General features: G+C 39.1%; 2 protein-coding genes across 3 annotated transcripts in view; both read right to left on the bottom strand.

The window, feature by feature from the left end:
* ankrd12 (ankyrin repeat domain 12) overlaps nt 1-13,702 on the bottom strand; it is a 48,567-nt gene extending 34,865 nt beyond the window's left edge. For both annotated transcript variants that reach the window (XM_049597743.1, XM_049597744.1), the window contains exon 1: nt 13,528-13,702. The gene's annotated coding sequence lies outside the window, so the exon portion shown is untranslated. The remainder of the gene's footprint in view (nt 1-13,527) is intronic.
* Nucleotides 13,703-15,509: 1,807 nt separating this feature from the next.
* ndufv2 (NADH:ubiquinone oxidoreductase core subunit V2) lies at nt 15,510-21,736 on the bottom strand. Its single transcript, XM_049597994.1, has 8 exons — nt 21,580-21,736; nt 20,541-20,603; nt 18,958-19,020; nt 18,257-18,373; nt 17,964-18,132; nt 17,412-17,521; nt 15,828-15,904; nt 15,510-15,712 (listed from the first exon to the last, which is right to left on the bottom strand). Exons 1-8 carry the CDS (start codon nt 21,619-21,621, stop codon nt 15,619-15,621), a joined length of 735 nt encoding a protein of 244 aa, XP_049453951.1. The 5' UTR covers nt 21,622-21,736; the 3' UTR covers nt 15,510-15,618.
* Between the last annotated feature and the right edge of the window lie 486 nt (nt 21,737-22,222).

Below are 22,222 nucleotides of genomic sequence, written 5' to 3'. Positions count from 1 at the left end.
CTGCAGGAAGGTCACAGGCTCTAAAACTGTCAGTCTTTAAAAGCACATGGTGGATTATCAGGGCATCATCAGCCGTTACAGACCGAGATACTGCACTCAACGTACCAAACAAAAACAACGCTCTGCACACATTCAGCTGCTGGCAAAGGCTAACACATGTTGTGTAATCAGGAGGCTCCACCCTCTTCACACAAAGATATACACACACACACACACACACACACGCACACACGCACACTTGCTGGGCCTCTCGAAGACGCAGATACTCGGTTGACGGAGCCAACTGCAGATGCCTGGCTAGAGGCACTTCATATCATAAACGGCACTAGCGCTTTCACAGTCTCGTTTGAACTGCAACACAATAAAAGTGGTCCACAACTTGAAGTGAAAGTGATATTTACAGAGTTTTAAGCTGTCTGGAATAGAGGAAACAGATGATTTCTGCCTTTGGCGCTCCGTGCTGTGGGATTTTTTCTTATTTATTACAATCTTTCAAAACCTTCGACATAATCAAGTTAGAAGGAATCTTAAACAAGAGGAAGAAGAAGAGTAAAACAAAAACCCTGACCGTTTTGGGGGGTTTCCCTGAAGATACTGCCCTGGTGTGATCACTCAAAACAAAAAAAGAGGAACTGCAATCATAGTATGTTCAAGGCCAGTACTTTCACACCTTTATTACAGACAGAATTCCTAACAGGTTTGTGTGCTTCAAGATGACAGAAGGATTAGACCTTGAAGACAAAATCTAAGTCCCAACATCTCATCGCCAGCTAGGCTAAGCCTCCCATGAGAAAACTTCGGCACAAAAGGCACCAACTTTAGGAGTTACACTGACTCCTCTTATAATTCACATCATGAGCTGAGGCTCACACTTGAGGACATTTGTTTGTCCACCATTACAGACTTTAATCTGCATTATTTTGTAAGCATTTCTATCTTTTTCAGGGATAAAGTATAATTGTTGCTAAATTATTCTGGGGCATTATCACAGCATTACAGTACACCAGGGTATTTAGAAATCCGGGTATGGGTATGATTTTCAATACTGTCAAAAATCCAGAGATGCAGTATTTAGGTGATGTACTGCACAGCACCCAAGGTCAGTCCCTACTGGTGGTACAGGAAGCCAAGCTGAGAAAGATGGTGACTGCAAGTGGGGGGGATATTCTTGTAGGACCAGTAAAAAGCTGGCCCGCAGATAGAGGGGGGCAATGACTTTTTGTTTTGTCGCTCAAATACCATTATATACCATATACCCCAGTAATATCAGCATGGTATGAAGGTATGCAAAAACTGCTGACCTGCCACGTTTTCTTAAATTACTTAATATACCATCCAAAAATGTGTGATGCACAAAACTTTTTATATGGACATATTCATGAGTCTTCTGAGGTATGCCAACCAGTAGGACTGTATCCTCTAACGAAATCAATAAATGAATATATGTAATTTGTGGTGCCGTTAGATTGTTGCTGGAATAGACTGTCACATCCCTGGCTAGTTTTTAGCATGGGAGCTAACTAGCCAACGGGAACAGCATGAACCTCATGAAGCCCAATGTGACTACATTGCAGACCGAAGCTTCTGCTGACAGTGACAATCAGAGCCAAGGCTGACTTATATGAATGGGTCCAGCACAGGCTGAATGCGGATTGGCAGGTCTACATTATATACATCTGGTGTATGAATTGTCTGCATCACCACTGTACTGAATCTTTCTAAACTCTGATCATCTGGTCACATCTCTTACCCACATCCAGGTGGCGTCTCACCAAGTCCTTTTCTCGCAGTTCTTGTATTGATATACAAGGATGCAAACTTATCAGAGGTGAAAAGGTGACAAAGATGCGAACCCCTGGAAAGATGCTTTTTAAAAATATCAGCTTTAAAATGTGGATTTCCAGTGAATTTCAGCATGAGGATTTAGGGAAAAACTCTGATCACGTTAGATCACTTATATGCAGGGATAAACAATTCATGGCATTAGTTATTACTTTGGCGCAGTCTGAATCTGCAGTCTGAGGCTGCCTTAACACTGTCGAGAGAAGGACTCACCTCCAGTCTGTTTTTGTCTCGTTCCACTAACCAGTATATGAGAGTGATGCCGTAGTGAATGAACCCATAGTAGCCATACTGAGAGTTCCACCTCATGATGTAATGAGAGCTCAACAAGCTGCCCCTGCAGTTAGCTGGCACCTAAAATGAGGAGTTCAACTTGTATTGTAACCGTCGGCAAAACAGTAACATAAAACGAGTAGTCCCAGAGCACAAACACAAGTAGAAATTGAAAGAAGAAGTAGCTAGCTAACTAATGTTAGACTCCATGAAAACACAGATTGTTAGATTCAAATCGTGATGGCCTGCATCGCTAAATCAAAACAACTAACAACTCAACCTTATCAGGCTAAGTAAGAACAGCATAATGCTATTGTAAGAGATTCTTACCTTAAGGCATGCCAGCAAACAAAAACTAACCTAATTTGATTCCCTGTGACTCTGTCCTCACAGACCCAGTCCCAGGCCCCCCCACCCTCCATTTCAAAACCTTATCTGATATACATGAATCTCACTAATGACCTATTTTGGATAAAAAATGTCAATTTTTGTAATTAGGTGACAAGTTTTCACCCCTGCAAACAAATCAAGTTACACGAGGTAACTACTATTACTCATGGCAAAACATTACCAGTGTTTCTGCAAATGCAGCTCTGAGGATTGTGATGTTTATTACAACTTCAGTAATACCTGCTGCCTTCGACACACAGCTCTGCTTGCACACCAGAGCAGCTCCAGTCTGTGTTTGTCTTTGCCGTGTGTGGCACAGCAGCCTTCAGTGTTGATAGGCTATTACTTGTGATGTATAACCAATCAGATCAGGGGTGTAAAAAGTACTGATACACTCGAGTATCACAATATTATGTTTTGTGATACTGTACTGATTCTGAAAAACAATGGAACAATTTTTATCTAATCCTTTAATGCAAAGATTCGTAGCAGTGGTTTATTTTGTGTTGCCTTTAAAAAGCAAGATAGCGGTGTTGTAATCTATCTTCAGCCATTGTCTCTTACACTCTAACGAAACAACATATCACTAGCTTTAACACAAAGAAATCAATAGATTAGAAACAGTGGCCCTTCTAACTTGTGTTATGTCGAACATAAAAGCAAATTAATAGTAATTTTTAAAAAGCATGAAATGTCTTGACTGATAAACAGATCCACTGTGATGAAAAACCCTGAAATTTCGAAAAAGACTCAACTTGTAAAGCAGCACACAAGGGAATACTGTATGTTCTTACATAATTGTTCCTGCTTTACAGTTCCTTGGTCAATACCCTATTCTCTACCTAAGAGGCTTAAAATCTGTCTAGCAAGGCTACAGCAGTCATGGTATGGTTTCCCAGTTACATATACAGCAGGTACCTTCTGTGCCAGTGTTTACCAAGCCAGAAAATCTTGAAAGGCTTCAAACATAATTTAGCAAATCTGTCATTTCAGTGTGATTGGACATCAGCTTGTAAAGACTGTGTTAATGGTACATACTTCAAATCAAACTGTCCATTATGCGTCTCCTGAGACTGCATTTCTTTACATGTGCCTGTGTTGCTTTTCACACTCTGTACCTCTCCCTGCTTGTGTGAGCAGTTGCTTGGATTGCACGTGTAAAACTGATGTGACTGCAGACCCTCCCTCATCTGAGTTTCATGATCTGGCAGAAATTAGAGGAAAATTTGATTTTTCTGTATCCAGACCTGGCACTCGTTGCATCCGGGTGAGATCAGAGGATGAAAGTTGGCAATGAATGTCGCCAAGATAGACGAAGAAAATAACATTTCAAACTGACCAAATCTTCTCCCTGCCGTTCCTCAGACTAGCTTCAGATTAGGGCTGCAACAAACTATTTTCCATCAGTATTCACATGATTTAATTCATCCAGTTTTTTGAACAATTAGCTAATTTTATTTACAAAATACTGTTATGTCAAAGAACACAAATTAAATGCTCTATAAATGGCTCAGTCTCAGTCTAGCAGCCAAAAAATAAATGGAGTAGAAAAATAAAAAATAACCTGCTAATATTTTACTCTGTAGGGCCCTATGCAATCAATTTTAATATTTTCCAGATTTCGTTTTTTAACTTGTTTTTCGTTTTAATTTTTCAGAAATCTGTTTTGTGATTTAAGCACATTTTGTCATCAGTAAAAAAATCTAATCATGTGTTTGAAGAATTAAAATTCAGCAATTGAATAAGAAAATATTTAAAATCTAATGTATATCAAATCATATTAAGTAACACAACATTGCAATATTTTTTTTATCAAAGAAAGTGCTTCAACAGACCACATCACCATGACATCATGCTAACAACAACAACAATCACTTCTGACCAGAAGACTGGCTAGGGATGCACTGAAATGAAAATTTGTGGCCGAAGCCGAAGCTGAATAATATTAAACGCTTGGCCGAATACCGAGTACCGAATACCAAATATCGTTGTTTAGTTTTTGCAGATGAACCCCTTCCAGATCAGTGTTGTCACAGTACCAAAATTGGGACCCACTGTACGATACCAATGAAAATATCATGGTTCTGAGTAGTATCGCGATACCACAGTGAAAATGAGGCAGATGTGCCTTTTGTCATTTATAAAAAGATAAATCACTTTTCTATAATACATCAATGATATTTCAATGGAATAAATTACTTATTGACTTATTCATACTTCAAAAACAGCATCAATAAGTGATTAACATAGGGGGATCAAAATAAAATAAATAAATAAAGTAAGAATCAACCAGCCACCCTCCTCCCCTGACAAGTCACTTCATAAGTACAGAACAGTCCCTAAAGTGCGGTGAGGTTTGTGGACCGTGAACGGCCCGTTTCTCCTCTGACACATCACGTACGGTGTTCGGCTGGCTCGGCTGTTCAGGTACTTCTGGGCAGTCATGACGCCAAGAAGAGGATATTATTGGAGCCAACTTCTCCGTCGCCTGTAAGCCGATGGCCGCCGTAATTGACAGGAATACATTACTGTCTGTGTCTGTGACCCCTGTTCAACCCACAACCGGTGGGATTGGCCTTTCGTTTCTGCTGGTGGTTGAAATTTGTAGGCTGCTCGCACAGAGTGCTGAATGATTTAAGCCTGTTTTGCTCGCTCAAAACTATTTTTAGTCACAAATGCGAGTGCGGTGACGGACGGATCGCCACACTGCCGACATTTTATTCCGCCCGTCACGGCACGCTGTTTGATTGTGTTATCAAAACACGCCACTATTATTCGGCCTTGCGAATAATAAAACTATTAAACTTATTCAACCGAATACCGAATGTGTGGTTTTTTGCAATATTCGGCTGAATATATTCGGTTACCGAATATTCGGTGCATTACTAAGACTGGCAATTGCTTTTAATAGCGGAGAAATGTGAAATCGCCATACTTGTTTACTTTTAGCTGTAACTGTACCATTTCAAGATATATAGTCAAACAGAGTGGTCTGACCTATCTGACGGTTCTACTGTGCTTAATTTATGTACAGTTGGCTTGCTAGCATTTTAAACCAAATGTATCCACATGAAAGCCAAGCAATGTACTGCTGTGGACAGGGACCGCAACATACCATATTTTAGCGGCCAAAAAACAACTGTTTCAGTTCAAGTGTATGCTAAATTTAGAATATTTTCAATGGTTTTCTTACACACTAACTAATTTAGGTAGCAATAGACCACCAACTCCCGTGTTCTGCAAAGTAAAATTGCTGTTTTTGTCAATTAAGTCTGGTTGTTTTAGATAAAAGTTCACCATTTAAAAGGGATGTCTGACTGCAAGGTAAAGTGGTTAACGTATTCTGAATACAGCACACATTTAAAGTTGATTTTTTTTTAGGTGGACCTTTTTTAAAGGTGGCTAAAAACTAACCAGGTATGTCAGTGTGCTCAGCGTAGTTTCATTATATGTACATGGGGGGATTTTCTAAGTGGCAGTTATTGGACATTAAAATTGCGATTCTCTCTTTACAGTTATCAAATTCCTCTTATTCGGATGACTTGCACCAGGTTCACACTGAACAAAGAAGCGTTGCAGAGCACACCGATCTTCTGCAGAGAGCTGCCCGCTTCGTTTTAGCGCCCATTTTAAGCGATGGAAGCAGAAAGGGTCACAATCTGCAAGAATAGTCTCAGTGTCAGGTCTGTTTTCTCCGTGAGCAAATCTGGCAAGAAAATACACTGGCAATCTATTTATTTTACCCACACATAATGAAATTTCAAAATCTGCCTATCCACCATATTTATTTGGAATAGCCTAGTATCACTGCTGCTTGTTACTTTGCTACTTATTCCAAATGTTGTCAGTAGTGTCTAAACAGAGAGTGAGAGACTGGCACACATACGCGTACACACAAACGTGAACAAGCAGGCAGACAGAGCTTTGTATGTGATTAGAATGAGATGAGGAGCAAAATCACCTGTTGACCAGCGCAGAACTGCCAGGCTATTGCTTGCACAACAATTGACATATCGTGGCATTTACTGCTCCAGTGTAAACACAGTATTAGCCATCTCAGAGAACCTCTTCCACATGACTGCAGGGTCCAACAATGACGTTCACTGTCAGGATTTTTTTTTCCAGCAACCCAACATCAAGGAATTGCGTGATTTCCCTCACAATTTAGCGGAATTTCTTAGTTCATATGGAGTGCAGGTAATGTGTTTTGTAGGTCAGTGAATACAATCCAATTAATCATATTTCCGTGTATGTATTTACACTGTGTTAAGACCTTATTTTGAAAAGCAGACATAATCATTTGTATCGTAACCTGTTTCAATGCATTTACAGGTCAGAATAGGGGAGCAGGGAGATGCGAGTGACGGCTAGCTCGATGTAGACACATCAGATGCTGCCTCTGGAGCTCAGAGGGGATTAATAAAGGAAATAAACTTAAACAAGAGCGTCGCTTGCAAACTAATGTCTGGGAAATTGTTATTACTTTTTGATATTTCAAGCACTGGCTCAATCAATTTGCCAGTTGCCCAGATACGTGTGGAGGAGCTCAACCCCAGATCCACCCATGGTGAAACACCAACACGGAGAGCAGAGGACAGAAGCAGCATGGCCGAAAATTACACTAAAACATAGTAGTATAGGTTTCTTCTGTTAATTAGGCTGTGCCGCTCTAGAGAATTCTTATAATGGTAAAGAAAACGCTGATTTTTATAAACTGCATCCACGTTTTGGCAAATTCTTGATTCCATATTGATCATGCATCTATGCAATCTCATTCATATATGACAACAGTTGCATTTGTGTTGGAAGGGAGATCAAATCCTTCCATCAAACTAAAAGCTTTTATTTCCAAACTGCACCAAAAAATGTCAAGACTGTGTGAAATCATGTGACAAACTGTGCACAGGCACTGTTAGTAAGGAATGAAAACAAATCTAATATCTGAGAGAAAGACGGATGGGTAATAGTGAAAGGAAAAGCTTTGGAGGAGCAGCAAAAACAAGACCAAAATGAGTCAGTCAAGGAAACCCTTAAAGAAATGATGAGGAAGAGGAAATTAGCATATCCAACACCAATTCTGACAAAGAATACTGCACCCTCTCAGCACAAGTGGCTGTATTCTGTGGTGGGAGCCACATGGCTAGTTATATTGACAGTCATTAGTCAAGGTCAACCAATATTTGGCCACTGGCTGCTGTTAAATTCACCCTACACATGGGATATGCACAGATATTTAATACTGGCATTAGTCAGTTGGCCATGACAGTCAAAGGCGCATACTGTGAAAGCAATGTTTTGCAGCATATGCAGCATCACGAGTCTGCGCTGGGCCTGCATGTTTGGCATTTTTTCTTGGTTGCAGAGAGTTGAGAAATGTTCAACTTTCAAACCACAAAGACCATCCATTACATCATGTATGCATGCTAAACAAAAACAGCGGAGAAGGAATGGAGATGAATGGAGAAGAAATTAATACTGCTGGTCACATAGACCGGTGGGTCAGTTCTCTCTCTCTCTCTCTCCTCCGTTCTTCAGCCTTCCCTTCATCCACAGCAACAGCCAGCAAGGGCCATATATATATATTAGGGCTGTATCTGACTCAGAATTATGGCAGTCGAATCAGATTTGGCTGTTCAATATGTATATTCAGAGATTCAACGATAATGTTATCTCAGAGCCTGACCAGGCCCTCTGGGCAGCTGCCTCCATGTCTGCAGCTGCCTGTGCCGAATAGTAGCGTGAGCATCAAAAGCGTGAGCATCAAAAGCGCTCACTTTGCAGCAAAATCTGGGGACCAAAGTATCCCCAGAAGTACAATGCAAAGAAACGGCTCCTCGACTTGAGACAATTTCAGTCGACTGAGGGGTCACTTTAGATGCTGATAACAAAAAAAAAAGGGTGTGACCAATTAAAAAGGTAATCTAGAGCCCTGCATTTACCAGACAGCAGACATGGTACCAATACCAGGGACAAAATTAGCACCATCCACTGGCCAAATGATTGTAATATATGCAAGTGGCTAGTAGAGTTGCTTCACTCACCAGCCTTAAAATGACAGTGGTAATCAACTGAGTGGCTGGTAAAATCCAAACATTCACCAGCCATTTGGCCGGTGGACAAAAAAGTTAATTCTGGACCGACTCCAACTAACACAGTAACCAGAATACAATCCAGAGAGCAAAAATGATTCATTTGCTCCTTGTCTGGGGCGGCAATATGCATTGACACTTGATAAAGTAAACAATACAGTGGTGCATCTTGACATATTGACATATGAAATGTCTACAACTAAACAACTAAACTGAGAGTTTAAACAAAAGCTTGACATTTCAATGTAGCAGTTATTGTACTGCTTTTGTATTACACTGTTTAATTATACAGGTCTTTCTATTTTTCTGGTTACTCTGTTTTCATTACTAAAGTGTTTATCCACATATGGTAGTCATTAGGGGCATAACGATCCATCGATCTGGATCAATATATCGATTTAATGATCAAAGATCCAATATAATTGATGCAAAGCGGAAACCTCGATCATGTCGTCATCTTTAGCATAGGCATTTATTTTGAAAGCCTGTGTCAGTGTCAAACAGCGGCACGCAGATGGTAATCAGCCAAGAGACGTAACATAACATTACCTGCCTGGACGAGCATTTCACTCCGCTAACTCCCTGCTTTAGCAACATTAGCTGCTCTGTTTTAACGTTAGGCTGAAAAAACATGCATGCAGGCTGAAATTCAACCGAGCTGTTCTGTTGGGAGATACAGTGACTTAAACCAACAGTAAGTAAGAAAAGTTAAGCTATGAGTAGATAAAAAATGTCCGCTAGCCACTAGGCTAATTTATGCAATGTACACATGCTTAAGCTAATCATGGGTGATCAGCAAAAAACAATTGTTTTGTCTCTGAACTTTGACAGGTACTACTGAGCTGAATGTTGTTGCTGTTTTATTTGTGCCAGTGGAGTCAGTTTAAAGTTAACTTTACTGTACTTATTATCTATGTGTTGTTTATGTGTTTTATGGCCAAAGTAAAAAAGAGAGGAGTGGCAGCTTCTTCTGTAACAGACTGTGTTAAATGGGCATTAAATATCGCCTAATATCGCTTACAGACTCCTGAACTGTATTGAATCGAAATCGTATTGTACCAGACTTTGTAATATCGGAAAATATTATATCTTTGTCCAAAGAATCGATATAATATCGTATCATGATGAAACTGGTGATTTACACCCCTAATACTTATGTGGATATTAGGGCTGCCACGATTAGTCAACTAATTGATGACTAATAGACTATTAAAATAATCGGTGACTATTTTAGTAGTCGACTAATCGGTTTGAGTCATTTTTCATAGAAAAGTACTATAAAAGTGCCCCAAAATACTCTTACTGCAGCTTCTTACGTTCAGATATTGGCAGCTTTACACACTCTCCCGTGACAGTGAACTAAAACCCTTTGGCGTGAGTATGAAACAAGACATTAGATGACGTAATTTTGGGGTTTGCGCGAGACAGACCGACATTTTTCAACATTTTAACACATTTTTCGATGAAATGATTAGTCGACTAATCGAAGAAATAATCAGCAGATTAGTCGACAATGAAAATAATTGTTAGTGGCAGTCCTAGTGGATATCAATATATTAAACTAAAACCCCCAACTACATAAAATAGCCATTAATACCAACAACAAAAATTTCTTCAACATATTTTTGTAGTAAGTGCCATTACAGAATGAGGAATTAATTGTACTGTTGTGATTTACTGTTTTTGGGTTCATCAGTTAGATAAAACCAGCCTACTTATAAAACAATAACAGGAGTGTGCCTTTTCTGTTCAGCATAGTTGATATGATAGTCCATTGTCGGTCACTAACTTATAGTTTGCTTTATCTGCGTCAAATATTTTTCTAAGACCTGTGAGAGAAATGCGATACATGGGTGCAAGATGTATCACACTATTAGTTGTACCACAAAGTAAAATATACCTCAATGAAGTGGAAATTAATGCTATGCTATTTATTTCACTGCATTCTGAAGAGCTTTCAGTTCAACAAAGGTTTATACATTAAAGGTTTAGAGACACAACCTTTCTATGCACAAAACAACATAAGCATACGCCATTGTTTCAATATCAAATATCTATAAGCTGGCAAAAGATTTAAGTGTCAGAAAGCACAACATTTCAGAGTGACTGCAGAAAGTAAAAGGATACACCTTGGCCTCACTGACGCAACAAAAAAAAGGTACTGCGGTACTGATGCCAGAGTATTTATAAGGCGTGATATCTTGCAATAAAAATGTCTTGTACTCACCCTATTCTCACACTACAACCTTCAGCACCGTGGGACTTCTCATTCATTCTCAGCCAAATCACCATCTGATGCATCCTTGGTTGCTAAGTACACTAAGTGCAGGATCTTTATCAATTCTCATGTCCTTTTTGTTTTGGGACTGCGGTTAAATTGAAATATTCACACTAACTTGTCATGGACACTAAAAAAAACATACTGACTGAGAGCGATCCAGAAACCATTGGTAAAGTGGGAGAATTAGATTACACTGGCACATTAAACAAAAAGATTGCTAATCCCATCACATACAATTCAGTACAAACTGGCTGTGCAGACCATCAACCCCTAGCAGGAGACACCGTGCTAGCACCTGATACGCTATTATACTAATAGGAGAAGAACTAGATACATTTCTGAAAAGCAGTCTGTAGTCTCTCTTTACTGCCTGGGCTGTGACTATCAACATTTTTGTTTGTTGTGGTGTCAGTATATAAAAAGGCACCAGCTAACATCAAATGTTAGTCAGCCAGTGAATAATGGATTACTCAGCAAACTCTCACCCACATATGTATTACTATGTCATAACATAATTTGAAGCTTTGCTCTCCTCAACTATCTTAATTGCTGTTGAATTTTAGAAACGATAAATAAATAGAAAATTAACACGATTATTTCTAAAGCACTTTGTAATTGTAGCTCCTGTGCATTTCCTGGTCATCGATGACTAAGTGTGGCAGGTAGCAAATCCTGTGCTTTAGATAGCCTCAGTAAGCCAAAACATGATGTGTCATGGAGAACTAAAAGAAGACAGATGGTCATTCAAACACTAAGTACATTACCATAGTCAATTTTATCGATTACTTCTTCCTGTCTGGTTTAAGGTGTGACAATGACTGTAATGACTAAGTGTAGTTTTTCAGTTTAACCTGAAAACCAGCTAAACTCTCCGTCTTCCGTGGTACTTTGACAACCCTGCCATACAGCTTTTTGAAATGAGCTTATGCAAAACCCTGTGAGAGCATGTGGTGACTAATAAGACGAAAAACTAAGACTGATGCCACCGCCAAATAATTACACAAATACAGAAGTTGAATTTAACAGCAAATGGCCAAACATTGGTTGGCTTTGATGACTTGGAAGCCAATTTTAAGGTATGTGCAAGATTGGACATATTAAGAAGACCTCTGTGGCTCATGATGCCTTTAAGGACTGCTAAATTGTTTATTTTGCATAAATTCTAACTGACAAAGGATCAGGGAGGAGCATGGGTTAAGATGTTTTTATTATTGCTTTTTGGTGGTTATGAGAAAAATATTTTTGATGTCAACACAACTAACATGTATCATCCAGCAATCGTGGCATGTTTTCTGATGTATTGTTGACATAAGCCATTTCTCTTGAGCATAATGGTTTTGTGATCACAAGCAGTGCTCAGCAACAGAAAGACAAACTGTTCTCTTGTGATCACAAAGGAACATACCCTGTAATACTGAGATTTAAAAAAATATTATAATATAAGAAAACATTAAAATTTACCCCTGCCTTCCTATCCTTGGGAATACTGGCATGGTTGTACAATTTTAGGCTTTATTTGCCTTTGCCTTGCCAAAACACATGAAATATAATACACAACTGCCAAATGCTGTTGCAATTTTACCACGATTTGGTGCTGCTAATGGTGTATGGGAAGTGAATATAAGGTTCATTTAAGTGTGTAAAATGCAGTCTTTACAAAATCTTGCTTTAACTTTAGGTATTTTTAAATGTAAGGTCGACGTTTTGTTGGCTCAGAGCGGTCGCTGCACGGACAGCCATCTAAAAACAGGCAGCTTTTGTATCAGGCAACACACCCCCAAAATGTCACAGTCATTGGCTGGGAGGCGCAAGCTCCTAGTAATTCAAGCTATGCTAGTTCCTTGTATGAATTAGCAAAGCATTACTATATATTTACACTGGATTTATAATAGCTATTATTCCAACGACTGCGCTGGGTGTAAATAAACGGTGGCGTTGGCTGGATCATTGCAGACAACACCACCCACCTCACGGTAAATGTCGCTCGTGCTTGCCTTCAATGCACAGCCAGCAATATGTTATTGAGCGCTAAAATCTTCAACTTGGCTACGGTAAGTAAACATAACGAGCTACGGTATCATTAACGTTATGTCCCGAAATGCGTTGCACTAGTAAATGTGTTGTGCCCTGTCACTCTGTGGCCAACAGAAAGAGCATTCAAGTTTCATATTTTAATGGAAATATTTAACACGAGAGCACAGCCTGAGACAAAAGCCCACTGCAGCCCCTTCACTGCCCTCACAACGTTCCCCCTCCCCAGCGCTTAATCTAGCTAGCTAGCAAGCTCGTTCCCAGCCCTACACAGCCTCGCTGGCTGGCTGGGGCTAACCCAGCTCGCTCTGCTTCGCCCCGACATTTTCCTATCAGCTTTCTGTTCTCTCGCTTCAACAAGGCAGCGAGCTATTAGACGCAGATACGGGTGAAATTCCAGTTAGCGAAGAGAAAGTACTCAATGTGTGTAACGCACGTGGCACACAACTATACCAAGCCCACGCAGACACATAACACTCAATTTTCGCACGCAGTTTACTTCACGTTAGCTCAGCGTTAGCCTGCTCGCTGTAGAACTTAGCCAGATGGTTAACGTTAACTAGGATTTTTACCCCCTTATGATCCGAGGCAATCAAACAACAAACCTAGTTTTCCGCTTACCTTTAAACTGGGTCACACGTATCCCACCGACTCATTCAGGTTCAGCTATATGTGAATATTGCGCAATATAAACAGTTATTTCCTAAATATTGGACGTTAACCGTAGCCTACGGCTGTGTGACGTTCATCGCTGGTTTTGAAAACATCGCAGCCGTTCGTCGCCCGTCCTCTCCGAGAAAAGCCCAGCAAAACATGCAAACGCCGTTCCCATTGGTCGAGGGCGTCACGTGACCGCTTGAGCCCCACCGAGCTTATAAGGTCTCCGTCTGCTGGATAGACTGTAGATGGGTATGTGTGGAAACGATTTAACTCTTTGTTTTATCGACGCTGTGAGTAAATCCGCACCTTTAATGTTAAGAATATTCTCCGTGCTGTCACATTTTGTCAGCTAGCGGCGTGTGTAACATCTGTTGGTGGGTTACTAGCGTGTGAATTTGGGACTGAAAGGAATGGAGAGGGAGAACAGTAACGGGCACTTGACGTCATCTTTTCCGCTGCTGTGTTGCGGTTAGTGGGAACTTTCTCGAAGATCACGGCTGAGGTTAACAGTGGAATGGCGGCTCTTTTCTTGCCCGTGAGCATGGCTAAATCATTTGGGTACAGTTTCATGAATAAACCGACGGCTGAAATTCGCCCCTTTTTAGCCATCTCATTGTATCGGCCAGCTTTGAATTGGTTGCGCAGTGACATTTGCATCATGGTGTGTTGCGCGCATGCGTCATGGCGCATAATATTATATGTTGCAGAGCAGGCTTCAAAGTCGCAAGAGGAAACCGGAGTGGGGGAGGGGCACCGGCTAGACACGAAAACGCCACCGGGGCGGAATGGAAATGACAGGAGCAGTTGTATGAAGGGGGTGTGTTGAAGAGGGTTTACCATACAATAGCTTGACCGGACTGACTGTGAAGATGTCTGGAATACATGAATAAGTCATTAGAATTAATATTAATCTAACACGGCTATTACTACATATTGACTCGTCAAAGTGCTGGTTTAAGTTACCAGCAACTGCACTCTTATTACAAAGGCTTTAGGTACTTGTGATATTAAGTTGCAGCCTCCAATTAATATCCACAAATTAACTCTTTAGTGTGTGGATTTAAATATCTTAATTTAAATTGAAACATAAATACAGAATGTCTCCAATGTAGTTGTGACTTGTGACAGTTTCAATCAGGAACATCTAATTGTTGACTATTACATATGGTATTGCATATTTGAAACTAAGATGATAGTCCAAAGTTGCATTAGAGTAGTAGTCTTGAATGAACAGCACCAAGCTTATCTATAATATGAATTCAGTCAAGCTAATGTATGATAAAATGACTTGGATTTTCTGACATCATTATGTTTGGGATTCTTACTAAAATACGTCTTTACTGCTCCCAAGAGGGGAAATGCAGGTTGAAATGTGTATGTGGATATATGTCTTCCCTTTTTTTGACCGAGTTTGGATAAAATGATTTCTGTTTTGGGGTATGCAAACATTTTATGATGATGCAGATGACTCCTCGAAATATTTGTGTGTGTACATGCTGTATAATTGATTGTAAAGTAAAACCCTTTATAAGCTTGTCAGAAAAAGCTGTCACATAAATAGTGTTGACACTGGAAACTGCGACATAGGCCTCTTTTCTTTGCTGGTAAATCTTGGTGATATTTAACAAAATGCAACATGTTACAGCATGTTAGGTATAGTTATTTTGATCTGTTGCAACAGTACAGTTCATAAAATAGCATCACTGCAATAAATCTTTAAAACCAAGAAAAGACATGGTAGAATAATAAATCTATAAAACACCAGATTAATAACGATGCCAGAAAATGCCTACAAAATATCTAGTTTGTCTATTATCAACCTCTAATGTCAAGTGTGCCTAGAAGAGCTGTAGTTGTGGTCACAAGCCAAATTAAAAATATATAATCAGTTTTATTACCTTGTCATTGTTAGAACCCTGTAAGTGACACCATGACGCCAAGAGCACAGGTATATGAACAATTTATTTACACAACATGTCTGAGTAAAGCATAATATCAGCTTCAGGGACGACGAGTTGCTTTTGATAAAAGCAGATGATGGCCCGAAAAAGTCTACAGGTCGGCTCTTACACCGAAGCCTGGTCCTGGAGGCGGCTCTGTCAGAGAAGTCAATCCACCTGCAGGCTCACAGGAGAAACGACCACTCCTGTAGGAAAGGGAAAAGAAAATAAATCTTAACATGCAATCAGCGTAAAGAGAATATTTAAAAAAAAAAAAAATCTATACAACTATGTAATTAATCGACCAGGAACAGTATGTACCTGGGCCCAGGTGGTGGAACTCTGCCTGCTATAAGTTCATCAATAATTTCCTCAATGTCCTTAGGTGTGAGGTCCTCCTGAAAATGAGCAAAAGAAAAAGGTTAAATGCAAAGAAAGCATAATCGGGCACTGATTTCCATCACTAGTGGTCTCATGTTAGATCATTAAAGTCTTACCAGTTTTCCACATCCTGAAACCTATATGAGCACCTTTTTTTTTAATCCCTACTAAATTTAATTCTAAAGACAGAGCAGAGATGGTTGGAAGGCAATACTTGAAATACTACTTTTGCAATATTGCAAGGAGCTTATGATGATTATAGCTAATTCTGAAAAGCATGATTTTCCAGATATCATATTAAAGCAGGTTTTTCAGTCAAACTGTCTTCCTAGATAATAAATCTTTTAAATTTTCAAAATAACTGTGTTGTTGGGGGAAAAAGGACATGCAGAATAATTGCCCTGTGATGCTTTTTGCTTTCAAAACTGAATCAGACATAGTAATAGCCAGAATGTCCAAATGTTAATGCACTACAAAAGATAATGAACCCTGTCAGTTCACCTCCATCTCATAAAATAACATTATGATTTTCTTTATTAAGCGCTGAAGAGGTTAAAACTGTGTTAAATAACTTAACTTGTTTTTAACCCAGGTAACCAAAGCAGGACTGGTTATGATAAGAGTAATTTTACACCCAACTACATCACTGCTGAAGACTCGTATCCACTTGCATTTAAAAAATGAGCTCAATTACAGCATTATTCACCATGTTAATGTGTATGAAAGACTGAATGAGACTCTGCAAAAACAAATGGACCGCCTGTTAAGCAGGAATATATCTATCTGTGCAGCTACACTGGTGTTGCCTCGACTGCTCCTAAGCTGTGTCTTTGCAGGTTTACAACCTCACACATGCCTGTTTACAAACTGTACAATTTGAATTAAACCTAATGCGTGTAACTGATGATGGAATTAATATGATAACCCAGATACTACATGCATTTTTGAGTGCTAATTAATCACAGAAAATGCTAAACTCAGTACCACCATACTCACCGTACCTGTTCTGTCTCTAATGATCACACCTCAGCAATTTTACGTGTTACAGAAAACTCCTCTTTTCTCAGTCGCATTTAATTTAATTGGGTCATCCACTTGTGCTCAGCTTGCAATAACCAAACTCTCCCATGGCAATAGACTGCAGAATTAGTTTCACATAATGTTTAACCACAAATGCAAAAAGCAAACTTTTCATATTACATCTGGCTCATAATCTTTTTCTGAGCTCAGGTCATGGATGAGACAACGTTGTTATTCCAGCCATATTATTAATAATGCAAGATTATTTTCCTGTCACAGTTTCCATTTCCGCCCCGTTCAGTTTCTGAGCCTTACAAGTGTAGACTATACCACACCTGCATTGGCTTCCAGAGGAAAAAAAGTAGCACTCCTTAAAGAGGACTGAGAGATGTTTTCACTGCAGACATTCTTTGCAAAACTCATTTCAGGCTTTAACGTTATTTTGTTAATTAAGTTATAATGTTTGGTGAGAAGGCCATCTGCACAGAGTAGTCTAACACTCACATAATAGTTGTCATTGATCTGGACCATTGGAGCATTCACACAGGCACCCAGGCATTCCACTTCTATTAGCGTGAACATCTTGTCTGGAGTAGTCTCTCCAACCTTGATACCTGTGGAAAAACAAATAAAGACATGCTTTTTATTTAGCTAATCTCCTCCGACAAGCTGCACATGTTACTGAAGCAACAAATAATTTAAACTCAAGCAGCATTACGTGACATTACACAGCTGTAACACTATATGGGAGTTATAACAAAAAGTATAACCTCACTATCTGTTTGATTGAAAGAACAAAAATCTGAGGGTGCTCTTTTAAACGCTACAGAGACTGATGTAGCTTAGCAGTCGTCTGGCTTGATTTCAGTCTCATGTGTATTCTTGTTTGCTGCTACGGCTCGCTGTTGTTTGAATTGCAGAAACAACTGTATATTTACATGTTTGTTCCCAATCTGTGTTTATCTCAAATATACACAATAAAAAAAAGATTGTTTTCATCTGCGTTTTCATCTCTTCTCTGGTGTCCCACCATAAAATGGAAAATGGCTCTGTTACCCAGTTTGTTTTGGATGGCCTCCAGGATGCTGTCTGAGTTGCAGAGCATGCAGGGTGTTGTTGTGCAGATCTGAATGAAGTATTTTCCCACGGGCTGACGCAGAAACATCGTATAGAATGTCGCTACTTCATACACTCTCATCGGAGCGACTTCCAGCACCTCAGCGACCTGAATGAAAACAATTACAAAACATATAATGAGGTTCCCTTACATGACATAAGACGTGGTGTTTTATGGTCCAACAAATTGGCATTACACAGCTGTAAAACAAATTGTGGAAGAATCACTGTGCCTTGTTCATGGCAGAAATAGGAAGCCATCCATGTTGCCTCTGGGCTACATCCAACACTGGGATGGTGGCTGCTTGCTTGTGTCCGATAGGGTACATTGAAATGATCGCCTCGATCCTCTGCAGGGGAAGAAAAACAAAAGACATTTTAACTAATGTGGCATTCCTTAGAATAAGAATGACTGTATCCCACTTTACCTCAACAATTACACCAATTTAAAATATCAAACGATGCTCATACAAAAGTATTAACTATACAGGTATTTACAAGAAATGAATTGATACTGGTACCTTTTCAAAATTAATATGAAGTTAAATGTATCAAAATAATCGTTGTTTTATCTTGGTGATGATGATCAGCTCTTCCTATTTTACTATCTGCTACAGTGGTATATAACCTTTCACCAAAATATGGGGTGAAACCCCTATATCAAGGTTCAGTTTAAGATATTAAAAAGAAAAATGTCCAGTTGTAACTTTTGAAACATATGCATGCTTGCAAGGGGAGTGAGACAGCCATGCAATTCAATATAACAATAATTAGAAGAACATGAACATGATAATAAAGAAAAAAAAACTAAAGATAGGCATGTCTGAAAAGCTCAACTTGTTTGACTTATATAGTCTCATATCAGAACTGGCCAATACAGGTGGGAAAATATTGGTAGATATTCTTACTGGCTCGATTCAGATGTTAACTTTACCTTTTTGTTCTCCTCAGTGAACTCAAAAGGAGTGTCTGGGTTGTTGTCAGGAGTATCTCTGTGCTAAAAAAGAAAGACCACAGTGTTAAAGGACAGTTAACATTGTTTATACCAAAGGTTTCATCTATGAATAACTATTCTAACTATTCAGACTTTTAAGTCTTGATTCAAAACATGAAGCTGCTATTATGTAACCACTGCTTTCATGTGAGTAACAGCATCATGTGCAGTTTCTAATAGTACCTGATAAAATATGAATAACCTATCATGTAAGCCCACAGGGGAAAACAGGTGCTGCTATCAGACTGTTGAAAAGACTCAACACAGATAACAATTATTTCTGCTTCTGTACACACTGCCCCCTTGTGAGCAGCAAATAGCCTTTGTGCAGTTAAAGAAAAAAATTAAATGTAATGGTGTTTGAAGATTAAATTGTCAAATACAACATTCCTGATGGAAAAAGAGTGGCTTGCAGACAATTCAGCCGAACCGACTTTCCTTCAATCACAGATCAAAAACATCTTTACTACCAGGGGACAATGAAACCATGGCATGTTTCCATTACGTGAAAATATCACATGTGATGTTTTTGTCACACAGCGTGACTCTAATAGGCTCTGAAGGCAGCTGCTGGGATAAATTAAGAACTTTTTGAAAACTGACACCTTTGGGATTTTTTTTCAGCGAAAATGGAAACACAAACATTTTGTTGAGTTATGCATTCATACAGCAACATTCACACAAAACAGTTACTGGCTGACTTATTTAGAAACAAATACAAATGATATGACCACATGTAAATAATGGGTAAATGCAAGTTTAAACTCAACTGACTTAAGTTTGTGGTTGTGAAAGATTTTTTTACATCAGTATTGTGAGTGAACACTGGAGTAAAACGGGCCCATTTTCTAAAATCCCAGTCCTACATCTTTTTTATACCCTTTCAAAATGCATTAACTTAGTAAAGTATTTTCAAACAATAAATAAAGAAACAATGTACTGATGCTGTGACGTAATACAAAGTATTGGTGCACATTACATTACATTACATTACATTGGTGTATGGTATCTGTTACAGGCAGGCTGACCACACTGATACAAGGCCACAGAGGTCAGTAATAAGGACAATTAACGGTGATTCAGATCTAGGCAATAGTGCATATTATTCATAATATTTTAAGCGCTATTAAGAAAAATACGATTGATTATTTAAGTGGTCATCCAATGTTGATCGCAGTTCTCCCTGGTGGCTTGGTGCATTCACTGCTATCCCAAGTAGTCCCTGGTTTAAGAGCTAGAATGAAATCTGCTTGACAGAATTGAAAACCACTAATATTCTGGTCCCATTCACCAAATTCTAGGACCTTTTATCTCACAGATTCTGGCTGAAGCACACAGGCAACATGACAATCAGTTCTTATAATAACTTACAATTACCCTAGTAGCTGCTTATTCTTTGAGACACAATTTGTGGTTTTCAACAAGCCTTTAACAATTTTGCCTGACTCCATAGCACTGATGGATAGTCTGTACTCAACTTATTCTACACATCTCTAGACATTGTCAAAGAAAATGAAGCTCACCACAAAGATGCCACCAGCTCCAGCGCGCACAGCAGACCGATGCAAACTCCTGACCTGCCTGGCCTGAAATCACAGAGAGAAAGAGGACAGATAAAGCACTTGTCAGTATGTTAATTCATACTCTGACATCCCAAGAGAGAGACTTTTGGCAGGTTTGTCTTGCTTCAGACAACCTAAAAGGACTGGGAAATGTTGAAGGTAAAAAGACTTTTAAAAAACTGGTAATTTTGTCATTTTCCACTTGACATTCTCTAACTTAACTATACCACAATTGTGAGGTCAAATAAAAGGATAAAAATCAGACTATTCTTGTAGTGGTGTCTAACTATTTAACTGTAAGAGGCTTAAAACATTTAACATGTGATACCCTCACATAAGCATAACTTGAGCGCTAGTTTCTGCACATTTAACACTTTGCAGTTGTAGTAATAGGGGTCGTAGATTAGTTATACTATGATGTGCATCTTCATGTGGCACTCATTAAGAAAAATATAAGGTATGTATAACTGAATATAAGGCTGTTACCAGCTTGTTTATTGCCTTAATTCTTAATATCATGATGTAATTTTAATTTAAACCAACCCCCAAGGGCCATAAATCACACATAGCTGAAATAAATGTTAGTGCTAGCAGTGATTATAATACCAGTGCTTTGCTATGTTGTACAACTGCAGTATCAGCACACACATACATAACCAACTACAACATTGAGTGAGTTACGTGTTCTGAATCTAGCTCACATTTTGTTGTTATGTCTAAAATAAACGTGATTTATCAGAATAATTAAGTCAATTCTAATATGCAATTGCTCGTGTCGGGTAACATTTCCTTTGCATTGGTAATTTTGTCCAAATATCACCTTGTAAACGTCTGACAGCAGAAAGCTAAAGTACCTAGCATGCTAACGTTACTCAACCCAACGCTAGCTTAGCGGCCTTCCCTGCTTGCCCTTGTGAGGAGTCACAGCAATTTCTCTACAAATTATTAAAAATGGCACACATACTTCAACCCAGAACCATAAAGAATATCACAAACATACCGTCTGCGAAACTGCAGAGCGAACAGCAGCAGACAAAAACATCTTGGGGCTTGAAGTTTGGTCCCGATATGTTACCAAATGGACCGGGTAGCAGCGGCCGACATCAACACAAGCGCTATCACGCTCGGTTAAGAGGGTCTGACGTGAGATGTTACGTCAGACGTCAGTCCGGCGCAACCTAATCGATCCCAGATTGAAATTTGAGCTCGACAACAAATCACGTCAAGAGCACATTTGGACATTTGTTATGTAACCTGAACGGTACGTCATGTTTAATGTCTACCAGTGTTTACGAGGGACGAATATTCCCAAGCATGACAAGAGTTTTTTGATTACACGTTATAACATTTTATAATAAAGAATGTAATAGCTTTATAAAAGAAATGATACTAAACTTTTTTTTTGAGACTGTGCTTTATCAGAGTAGGGGGAAAAGGAGAACATTTGCCCCCCTCACAAAAACATGACAATAACAGGGGAGCCTTTATTTTGACAAGATTAAATGTATTGACAGCATAAATTGATGCAGAAAAGGCATAAATTTGTACATAAAAATTCAACAGAATGCAGGAGATTGAGTGTCTGACATTAGGATTTTTTTTTTTTTTTTTTTTTTTTTTGCAGAGCACCCCCAAACCTCCCT

Source organism: Epinephelus fuscoguttatus, linkage group LG15, assembly GCF_011397635.1.
Source record: "Epinephelus fuscoguttatus linkage group LG15, E.fuscoguttatus.final_Chr_v1".
NCBI lineage: Eukaryota > Metazoa > Chordata > Actinopteri > Perciformes > Serranidae > Epinephelus > Epinephelus fuscoguttatus.
The sequence above is the reverse complement of the archived record's forward strand: the minus strand, read 5'-3'. Positions and strand labels throughout refer to the sequence as shown.